Below are 12021 nucleotides of genomic sequence, written 5' to 3'. Positions count from 1 at the left end.
CACTCCTCTGGAGTGCTCCTCTAGGCACAGCGATTGCCCACAAGTAAGCAACTAGAGTGGGGGGACCCCATCCCCTTTCTCCATTTCCAGCCACCTGCTAGACTAAATGGTAGGGACAAGGCTGACTATTAGCTACACACTATGGGGTGCACTAGTAAACCTGCCACTTATCGTAGAGGCAGAAAGAATGTATTTCCTGTCTCCCATTGCTATTGAGGCAGGGACAGGCTGCTTCCCAGCCCCCACCCCAGAACTTGGAGATGTCATGGGGAACTATGGTTCATGAAAATTTCTGGCACACGTCCCTTAGCAAGAATTTTTAAAGAATCTGTAAACTTGGGGGTCATGCTCTATGACTGGAGAATTGCGAATATAGTTTCTATTTTAAAGAAAGGGGAAAAAAGTGATCTGGGAAACTACAGGTCGGTTAGTTTGACCTCAATTGTACGCAAGGTCTTGGAACAAATTTTGCAAGAGAAAGTAGTTAAGGACATAGAGGTGAATGGTAACTGGGATAAAATACAACATGATTTTACAAAAGTAGATTGTGCCAAACCAACGTGGTCTTCTTTCGGAAGATAACTGATTTTTAGACAAAGGAAATGCAGTAGATCTAATCTACCTGGATGTCAGTAAGGCATCTGATACAATTCCACAGGGGAAGTTATTAGTTAAATTGGAGAAGATGGGGATTAATATGAGAACTGAAAGGTTAATAAGGAAGTGGTTAAAGGGGAGACTACAATGGGTCATACTGAAAGGTGAACTGTCAGGCTGGAGGGAGGTTACTAGTGGAGTCCCTCAAGGACTGATCTTGGGACCAATCTTCTTTCACATTTTTATTGCTGACCTTGGCACAAAAAGTGCGTGCACGCTAATAAAATTTGCGGATGACACAAAGTTGGAAGGTATTGCCAATACGGAGGAAGACTGGAATATCATACAAGAAGGTTTGGATGACCTTGTAAACTGGAGTAATAGAAATGGGATGAAATTTAATAGTGTAAAGTCGTGCACTTAGGAACTAAACAAGAATTTTTGCTGTAAACTGCAGATGTATCAGTTGGAAGCGACAGAGGAGAAAAACCCGGGTGTACTGGTTGATCACAGGATGACTATGAATGGGATGCAGCTGTGAAAAAGGCTAATGCAGTCCTAGGATGCAGAGACAGGGAAGTGTTAGTACCATTACACAAGGCACTGGTGAGACCTCATCTGGAATACTGTGTGCAGTTCTGGTCTCCCATGTTTAAGATGAATTCAAACTGGAACAGGTGCAGAGAAGGGCTCCTAGGATCATCCAAGGAATGGAAAACCTACCTTATGAGAGGAGACTGAAAGAGCCTGGCTCTTTCAGTCTAACCAAAAGAAGGCCAAAGGGAGATCTGATTGCTCTCTATAAATATATCAGAGAGAGAAATACCAGGGAGGGAGAGGAGTTATTTAAGTTAAGCGCCAACATGGATGCAAGAACAAATGGATATAAATTGGCCATCAACAAGTTTAGGCAAAGATTTTTAAGCCAGTGAGAAGAGTGAAGTTCTGGAACAGCCTTCCAAGAGGAGCAGTGGGGCCAAGAAACCTAACTGGCTTCAAGACTGAGCTTGATAGGTTTACAGAGGGGATTGTATGATGGGACTTCCTACAATGGCAGGTGGCTCACCGGCGACTGCCAGTAGCAGCAATTAGAATACAGTTTGTGGTCTCAGCAGGACACTAGATGGGGAGGGCTCTGAGTTACTACAGAGAATTATTTCCCAGGTCTCTGACTGGTGGGTCTTGCCTATGTGCTTAGGGTCTAACTGATCACCATATCTGGGGTCGGGAAGGAATTTTCCCTCAGGTCAGATTGGCAGAGACTCTGGGGCTTTTTTGCCTTCCTCTGCTGCATGGGGCATGGATCACTTGCAGATTTAAATGAGTGTAAATGGTGAATTCTCTGTAACTTGAAGTCTTTAAACCATGATTTAAGGACTTCAGTAATTCAGCTAGAGATTAGGAGTGAATTACAGGAGTGAGTGGGTGAGGTTCTGCGGCCTGCAATGTACAGGACGTCAGACTAGAATCACTAGATGGTCTTGATGGTCCCTTCTGACCTTAAAGTCTATAAGTCATAGCAGGCAGCCCCCAAATAAGGAAAAAGATGTGGGAGTGGCCACCCTCATGATCTACAAAAGTTGAAGGAGGGATGGAATACCAGTCCCCATCCTCAGGTCACCAACCTCCTCACCCAAAATAATGATGATGGATGATGTTAACAGCAATAATAATATTGTGCATAAGGCATCAGCCATTTAAGAGGAACTATGACCCTTATCCATTAAACACAAAGGTCACACAGCCTGACGGGAGTTGGCTCTCATGAGTACCACAGTTCTGTAGGGTTGGCACTTTGGTGAACTTGTTCTGTGGGACAAATGTGTTCCTTGTGATGTTGAAGTAATTCAATAAATAGTGATTTATGCTAGGAATGTTGGGAAACATTGGGAGTTTAGGTCTATGCATTCTGATGGTCTATGCTGTCCCAATTTTATTAGAAACTTCCTCAAAATTTTATTTTAATCCAAGGAAACATGCTTTTGTTTGGATCTAAATATTGCTCTACGCTTTTGGTAACCTAAACTCTGCAGAATAGTGATACTGCATGAGAACAAGGTAGTGGAATCAATTTGGGACAAAAGTAAAAATAATTAACCTATTTTCATTGTACAAGATGCAGGAAGGAAGGAAAGAAAGGCAAATGGTTGGAAAAAATTAGGCAACATCCATCTGGTATGGTGGCCCATCTAGGAAAAACTGGACTCTTTCCAGTGATTCACACCGTCTATACTACTGAAATATTGAATACAATCCTGAGGTTGCTTGAACAGGAGTAATCCAGAGAGAAGCACAATCTGGGTATCTGATAGTATGACTAGGAGTCCGTCAACTTTATAAAATTTATTTTTAAACTTGAGATCGGCTTAAAATTAACCATATTTTCCTAATTAAACCTGTGAATAAAGTTAGAGGGTTTGAAATGAACAGACATATTCTGGCCAAGTTCCGAGGAACACTCTGCTCCGTGCCACTTATTTTATCATCATGGACATAGTTGTCCTCCTTAATGATCTGAGTGAAGTGTTCCATAGAAATCGCAGACTAACAAGGGTGATAGAAAGTGAGCCTACCTAGCCACCCTAAATTCAGCAAAATCATTCACTAACATCCTGGGCCTTTGGTCCAGAATCTCTCTCTCTTAACCCATTTTAAGTAATTATCATACAATGCCCAAGGACAAGATTATCACTTCCACTATATGCTCATACAGGAAAGACTGGGAACATCTGACACTCTTTAGTCCCTTACACAGACTACCTGCATTACCAGCCTAATGCGTGAGGGGGAAAACAGGCTCTTTGGGGATGTTACTTCCCTTCTGCCCAAGTATGCAGGCCTTGTCTCCTGCTGCTTCTCAAGGAGCTGGGCAGCAGAGTGGAGCTGGCAAAGGAAGGGCAAGTAATATGACAATGACATGATGGGTTCAGAGTTACAACTCCTTCCTGGGACATCACAGCTTTGTCTATAGTAGACAAATAGGTAATATAGAGCAAAGAGAAAAGGAGTACTTGTGGCATCTTAGAGACTAACCAATTTATTTGAGCATGAGCTTTCGTGAGCTACAGCTCACTTCATCGGATGCATACCGTGGAAACTGCAGAAGACATTATATACACAGAGACCATGAAACAATACCTCCTCCCACCCCACTCTCCTGCTGGTAATAGCTTATCTAAAGTGATCATCAAGTTGGGCCATTTCCAGCACAAATCCGGGTTTTCTCACCCTCCGCCGCCCCTCCCCCCAAAACTCACTCTCCTGCTGGTAATAGCCCATCCAAAGTGACCACTCTCTTTACAATGTGTATGATAATCAAGGTGGGCCATTTCCAGCACAAATCCAGGTTTTCTCACCCCCCCACCCCCTCCAAAAACCACACACACAAACTCACTCTCCTGCTGGTAATAGCTTATCCAAAGTGACTACTCTCCTCACAATGTGATGAAAATCAAGGTGGGCCATTTCCAGCACAAATACAGGTTTTCTCACACCCCCCCCATTTTTTTTTTTTTTTCAAAAAAACACACACACAAAAACTCACTCTCCACTTTGGATGATCACTTTAGATAAACTATTACCAGCAGGAGAGTGGGGTGGGAGGAGGTATTGTTTCATGGTCTCTGTGTATATAATGTCTTCTGCAGTTTCCACGGTATGCATCCGATGAAGTGAGCTGTAGCTCACGAAAGCTCATGCTCAAATAAATTGGTTAGTCTCTAAGGTGCCAAAAGTACTCCTTTTCTTTTTGCGAATACAGACTAACACGGCTGTTACTCTGAAACCTGTCATAGAGCAAAGAGGTGCTCCATATGCAGACACTTGCTTCTGTACATTTCAAAGCCTGTAACGTTGTTCCCAGATTTAATTAAATGGGCTAGAATCAATGCCTCACTCTAGTCCCAAATAACCGGGACCACACAGAAGGCTGGAAAAAGACGTTAGTTTCAGTAAACCCAATACATTTTGATATTTTGTAAATGGCTATATGGAAAAAATCCAACTCATTTCCTATTTATCGGTTACTGTTTATGCCAGTTCATCCATAGAGGCTGCAAGCAGAGTTCAAATGATCACAGCAAATAAGATGTCATCTACGACTAGGCCGCCACACCTCCTGCATGAAGTCCATGTCTCACCTATGGACCCAAAAACGTCTGTGTGCTGAGACCAAGTTCAGGATCTATCAAACTTGTGTAATGCTTGTACTGCTGTACAGGTCAGAAACCCAGATTGTCTTACAGGCAGGCTAGGCGTAGCGAGAGGCGCTGCATACATACACCATTCATTTTTGTGCAAAATCCCATAATGTCACAGATATCTGGTCTTCCTCCAGTCGCTCATTACACATTCAAAAGTGGTGTTGCATGCTCTTTGGCTGTGCTGCCAGATTGAACAAAAAAACTCCAGCACATTGTGCTCTTAACCTCTTCATTCAATGCGAAAAGGAATGCATGCCTTGATCTCACCTGGCTTTGCCCTTGGGACCACCCCAGAAAATTTGGGAACTTCGCTGTACAATACCTGGTACAATGCTATTAACTGTGGTTGCTCTGGTTGATGCAGTGATCCTCAGTAGACTACAGGCATTTGCTTACTTGCCTTTATGCCAGTGAAAGTTTGACCTGCAATTTTATGAGTTCTAATTCAAATACTTAGTTATTTAAATAACAGGCTTTATTCATGGTGATGCACTTACATTCACTGGTAACAGTGAAAGAAGGATCATTTCCTCTAGTACCAGCCCATGCAAAGGATGCTCACACATTTCTAAAGATGCCCTGAAATAAATTTAAATATCTCCTTTCTTTTTCATGTTGTCCCCTGATAAGGAACTTATTCTTTATGGCAAATGCTGCCTCTTTTGAGGCTCTTGCTTGCTTTATGTAATCACAAATGTCCCAAAAGGGTTAACCCTGCATTCAGAGGTCAGGATACTGACCTCACGTAATAACAAAAGTCATGTTACTTAAAGGCAACTTTCTCATTCAAATGACAAAAAACTCAGAGAGGTTAAGTTCCAGAGTCAAAGCTCCTAACCACAGAATGACTCAGGTCCTGACCCTGAAAACATTATGAAGGTGCTTATCTTTATGCTTTGAAATAGTTCCACGAAAGTCAACGTGACCAGTCATTTATGTAAAGCTGATGTCAGTGAGATTACATATGTGCTTTAAGGTAAGCACATGCATAGGTGTTTGCAGGATCAAGGCTTTCAATACTTCTGGAAAAGCCAGGGAATAACTTTGTGCAGTAAAAGTAATCTGCAATAGATATAGAATGCAACACTGGAATCCCATTCCCAAAGCTGGTAAAATGAGAAAAGTAGCAGAATTCATGGTTTTAAATGGTTGCTTATAAGCATTATAGTTAAAAAGGAATAACATTAAATATCACAAATTAACAATCCATCCAGATAAATATGTTGTAGATTAGGGTCTATCTTTTCCCAATTTCAAATCAGGATGTTTTAATCAAAGATATTTACTATTATTAATTTTCTCATATCGATAAGCAAGTAAGATATATAGCATATTTGATACTTTCAGCAGTTTCCTACTAACTCATGGAAAACACATGCTAACCAACAGTAGTTCTATACTTTCACACGAGAAAAAAATCTGTAGTGAAATTAACACTCTATCCTAACTATGCAATGTATTCCCAAAAGCTAAATCTATTTTAGCTATGAATTTATGATTTCTGGTTGATGTAAAAAAAAAATCTAGGTAGATTAGGTAATGATACGTGTAGTGAAACCTACATTATGAAATCAGTCTAGATCTTAAAATAGAAGATTACAGCGAACATTTTCTATAAAGTTAATATGGAAAACATCACTATTTTGTCATTAGCATTTAAACAGTGTTTAATGTCTTTTAAATGGTTCAATATTATGATGCAAGTGGAAGATAACAGATTTCATTCTTACCGGGAAACATGCTTTAACCAACCTTCAGTTTATTCTTACAAAATAAATGAATGCTTAAATGATGTTTCTGTCAACTGAAAAAACCCAACAGTAAAATAGCTACTTTATGGGCCAAACTAAACTAATTTTTTTTCCTTGACAACCTGCTCACATCTAAATGAAACTAGGCCAAATTTGGTCTATAGTATGAATTACATATAAAAAAAGAAGCTCAGACCATGCTAATATAGGGATCAGAAATCAGTAACTTCAATTAAAACCACAAAATTATTAGGCAAACTTTAAGATACAGCAAATAAATTAATTTGTTTTAAATGCAAGTGGTTAGATAAGTAGCTTTTTGACCTACAATTAAACCTCACTAGCTGAAAACACAGCGAGGGAAGAATTTGCTCAAGCAAGGCCAAAACCCAAATCTTATTTAAAAATGGCTTTGGTATAATCCAAAAGCATTTGTAAAATCTAGTCATATTGACATGGGGGGCCAGATCCTTAGATGCTGTAATCAGCATAGCTGAACCTCAATGGACCCACACTGATTTATTCCAGCTGAGGGTCTGGCCTACAATGTGTAGCCTACACGCACAGAAGTATGGTAAGAGCACAAATCTTTCATTAAAAGCAAGCAAAAAAAGGGAGGATCTCTTTCACTAACAGCGTTTTTGACTTTTGTACTTTCTTAGAAAAGGAACCAATGGCAAGACTACAGTGAACGTATACTCCGGCTCTAAAATTTTCTATTATCCACTTATGTTTTCCTTGCAGTGGGATTTAAGAATGCCTCTTCATTGAGACAAGTAATATGTCATCATTTTGTTGAGCTAACAGGCCTGACAGTCTTGTCTCTTTGAGTTAAGGACAATACAGCTCCGTTTCTCATATTGTTGGGAAAATCAAGGTAGAAAAGGCTGGCAGGAAAAAAAAAAAAAAAAAAGGAGTTAGCCAACTGGCAGTAAGTTCTTTAGCAATTCTGCCACCTTTTTATTTTTAAACCAGAGATTAATTTATTTTGCCACAAAATTGTCTCATTACCAAAAAGAACCCAAAATAAGATCTTTCTTACTTCACTGTATTGTATAATAACTTATTTGAATGCATGCCTTTTGTATTTTAACAAGCATCTGTTCTATTCACCATTTCTCTTGTCTTTTTGATCTTTTTTCTACTTATCGTGTTCTTTATTTGAAACAGATTTTTAACAGATAATCTTGATCGTTACAACAATATCTTGCTTGCATTTTATTCAAATAATTCTTAAAAACAGCTTAAAAAGCCGTTTGGAATAACATCAAGCTTGCCATCAATCAAATGAAAAAATTCCGCTGGCGGTTGTATAAACATCAGATCAACTCTGATGTCTTCAAGGATTTCAGAGTGAACCATAAAAAACTCCATTAACTTCTGACAAAGAATGCAAATTAATCACAACATGGGGTGAAATGAAATTAAAGGCTCTTTTCTAATCAATGACAAGGCAGGATGAAATATTTGTTACTCTCTCGCTCTGCACTCAGGCTGCCTATATATTTGCACTTTCCTTCCAAAGACCCAAATGGAAGGTGTGAGCACAGATTCACCCACAGTTGCTGTTTATCCCTCCCCACCCCCAGAGCTATCTGCTTACAAGTCGCTGAGATCCACAAAACACACTAATCATCTGAATCTCAGGTGCATCCAATTTGTTATTCACACTCTCCCATGCCAGTGAAAAGCCTGGCGCAGACAGATGCACCAGGAACCTTAAATGACAGTTTTGGCCTCCGGAAGTGCGATCACTACAGCAAAATCTAGTACAGCCTCCAGGTGAAATGTCTGGAGCTCCATATGGAGCAGGGAAAATTAACAACAAGATGAAAATCGCTGCAGCAGCAGGGAGTCTGAATTTTTTGAAAAAAAAAATGAAATTTAAAGATGAAGAAAGAGAAGTAATAAATTAATGGGGTGTGAAAACATTCAAAGCTTTACAATACCAGGGGCACTATTTGCTCAGAATTTTTTTTTTGGAGGAAGGAAGGGGGCAGACATGACGGGGAGGAAGGGCCTTCTTTTCTTTTCTTTTTTTTTTAAACTGCAGGTCATTTTGAAGTAATTTATTAACTAAGGTCTGGAACTGTAGCCAAAGGAAGGAAACGTTTTTACACATACAAAAGTACTTTAAAATAATTTGTTGTAATCTACACTTTTCAGTAGTTTATTACATCCCTAGCTATTGAGTGTTCCCTGTTTCCTTAGAATGTTTCCCTAATGGATGTATCATCCTTTTAATACACAGCATCACCATAAAGTGGTGTGAATAGAAGCTGAGAATATTTACCAGGCGATTCTTTTCATTTCTCCTAAATTGCATTATCATTAAACAACCAATTGCCCCCTATCATGTTTTTATTTAATCTACTGAATTTGGATCTCCATGATTAACTCTACGTCTCTCAGTTTCTTCAGACTCTGCAAATCTGTAGTTTCAACTTTAAATTTAATTAAATAATAAAGTGAAAATGCTGTAAAGTTCCATGGCCTCTTAGTTTTCTACAATTCCTTCTACACAGACACATAAATTGCCCCTCTAATCACATTAAATTACTGTTAAACTTTTAAAAGAAATCTAAAACTTAGTTACCCCTGAGCCATCTTCAGTTATCTAAAATGCTGACACTATACACTAAGTACTGCATTTGATAGAAGGGATTTTGATTTCATTTTTAAATGTTTACATATGAAGGGATTTTGATTCTAAAGAGTCTGTTTTCCCTCTCTGTGTGTGCACAATTCCCATTAGCGTTAATAGAGTTATGCAAACACATCAGGGGAAGAATATACCCTTAAGTGTTTATGTTTATGTCGAGAGAAAATCCTATGAGCGTCATAGTCTACTTCTTCCAAAAGGAATTTTACATTACAGCGAACAAGTAACAGCGCATCACAATAATGTGTCTGGAAAAAACATTAAGCAATTCAGAAAGTTACTGGATTTTCATTAACTAGTTTGCTTGTCTGAAGTTTTTGTAATAGGAGGGTCTGCTCTAGTTAGTAATGTATTTCATGTTTTTTGTACGTATAAAATTACACCTCTGAAAGATAACTACAAACACAAACCATAATATATACTACTTATTCAGAACACAATCCTCTGAACGCTTATGCACACGGACGACTTTTCTGACACGAGTAGTTGCCTAAGCATGAGCAGGATAGAGTCCTAAATGGAAACATAAGATGACTAAATAATGTTCATGTGACAACTAAGCCAATCTTTGTAATCTGAATGCTCATAAAGCACTCTGAAAGTGGAAAGTGCTAAATACTATCATTAAAACATTCCAACAGAGGCATGAAAATCCATCCTTACTCTTGCTGGCATATTGGTAAGAGATAAGAGGGAAAGTTAACCTCCTTTCTGCATTTCTTGACTATGGTCAGTTTCCATATAATCATAAATCTTACATTATATGGAAAAAATAAGCTAATTTATTTGTTTTTTTGTTTTAAAGAGGAGGAGAAGAGTAACAATTCATTCACGTATAATTGTAAAAATACATTAATTTGTCCGAGAACAGGGATGATTCTGTATACATATTTAAGTAACAGCTCCAGGCTATTTAGAGACAAATTCTGCAAACACTTATACATGTAAAACCGCACTGAACTGAGTAGGACCTATTCAAGTAAGTGTTTGTAGGATTGGGCCCTTACAGTGATGAAAATATATCTATTCAGGCAGTTAAAAAAAAATACACAATACTCACTCACCAGACCACAATGCATCTTTGGGGCTATTATGATCAACCATGAAAATACATATTTAAGATGCATTCTATTTATATTAAAAATACTTATGGAAAATAGTTGCTTTTACTTACCAGTCATATTTCAGAGTCTCACTGTCTCAGATATTTTATATGTTAAAAAAACTATCATTTTTTAAAAATGCCATTTTTAATTAGAAGAGCAAAAAGCATCTTAAATTGCTCATCATGTGTTTTGCTCCTAATATGAAAATATATTGACAGAGATTTTGAAAATATAGAATCAGCAGACATAATAAAATTTCAACGCATACACAGCCTAAAAAAACCCCCCAATGCTTCCATGATGAAAGTTGCAACCCACAGTCAATTTTTTATGTAGTTATGTACCACTATCTATAATAGATACATTGATACTTTCTGAACTAACGCGATGTGACTATTACTGAGACAAGGTGGGTGAGGTAATATCTTTTATTGGACTACAGTGATGCGACTCTGTAACTCTAAAAATGATGCTTTGCATAAGTACCTCTTTTTTGGATTTTCTCTCAGAGGAGAGGGTTAGTTGAAAAATATAGATAAAAACTCTATGTTGTGCTTAAACATTGAAAACTATTTCTTTCAATCAGCAAATACTTTTATTCACAGCAGGTAAAAAACGGAAAGACTGGAATATTTCTATGTATGTCCATGAAAGTGTCAGGAGAATTTGCTTAAAACAGTTTACAAAAACAGGAAAGAGAATGAGTCCTATCCTATTATTCAATAACCATGTTCATGAGGCATCTGCAGAATCTAACCATGCATAAATTAGTATGTGTAATACAACAGTTATTTGCATAACAATAGCAAGTTAATAGATGCTTAAAGAGCATAAACCAACACCACCTTTAAATCAAACATGCCTCCAGGCACTCGGGTCTGTACAGACCAAAATACTTAGAAAACAGTGATCATAAAACATATCAAACCATAAAAAAAATTCAAATAATTAATTGTATCCCCTGAACTTTTCCACTTGCTTTCCCCCAGAAAGAGGAATAATTTTAAAAATGGTACCACAGCTTTTTACTTTGGATTTTGTCATTCATCTTGCAAGAATATTTTAGAGTTCAGAACTATCTGAATTGGCCATTATTTTTGGAGACTCATGATTTTTAGGAATAAGCATACAGGTAAAAGCCAAATTCTCCACAGATGGCACTTTTCAAAAACACTCAGAACGGATCTTATTCTGCCCTCCCTGAAGTTCATGGGAGTTTTACCATGGACTTCAATGGGAGCAGAATCAGGCCAATGCAGAGTTTGAAAATTGCACCTGGTATGTAAAATATTGGCATTTTATTAGACCCTATTAAGTGAGAACATTAGGAAAAAAAACAAACCAAATATGTCATCCCACATCATATTTTTAATTCCTGAGGGTCTTAAACCATTTTGACAAAATTCATAATCCGAATTAAAAATTAAAAGAAAGAGGAGCTACCTCTATCTTATTATCAGAGTATTATCACAGTAATTAAAAAATCCTTTAATCTCACAATAAAACAAACCTCATCCTCATCATAATCTCTTCCATCCTCCCAAGGGAAAAAAGAAATAGCATTTGAAAAGAAAAAAAAAACGAAAAAAAAACAACAGAGATATACTTCTAAATGACTCCTTAAAGATATCACTTTTCAATTTAACAGGACAGATTTATTTGTATGTGGCTCAAATGTTCACAGTTGCTCTCTGCACCTTCAT

General features: G+C 37.9%; 1 protein-coding gene across 6 annotated transcripts in view; it reads right to left on the bottom strand.

Annotated features, from left to right (window-relative positions):
- The window catches only part of MAP2K5 (mitogen-activated protein kinase kinase 5), a 210527-nt gene that overhangs the window by 59172 nt on the left and 139334 nt on the right, over window positions 1–12021 (bottom strand). Inside the window, exon 18 of one of the 6 annotated variants that reach the window (XM_077827519.1) lies at window positions 6498–7437. The exons of the other annotated variants lie outside the window; for them this stretch is intronic. Within the exon in view, the coding sequence (XP_077683645.1) occupies window positions 7423–7437 (15 nt within the window). The 3' untranslated portion in view covers window positions 6498–7422. Of the gene's footprint in view, window positions 1–6497; window positions 7438–12021 lie in introns of those variants that run through there. 6 annotated transcript variants of the gene reach the window in all.

The sequence above is a fragment of the Eretmochelys imbricata genome, chromosome 10 (genome assembly GCF_965152235.1).
Source record: "Eretmochelys imbricata isolate rEreImb1 chromosome 10, rEreImb1.hap1, whole genome shotgun sequence".
NCBI classification, from domain to species: domain Eukaryota; kingdom Metazoa; phylum Chordata; order Testudines; family Cheloniidae; genus Eretmochelys; species Eretmochelys imbricata.
This window is presented reverse-complemented; position numbering and strand designations above follow the sequence as displayed.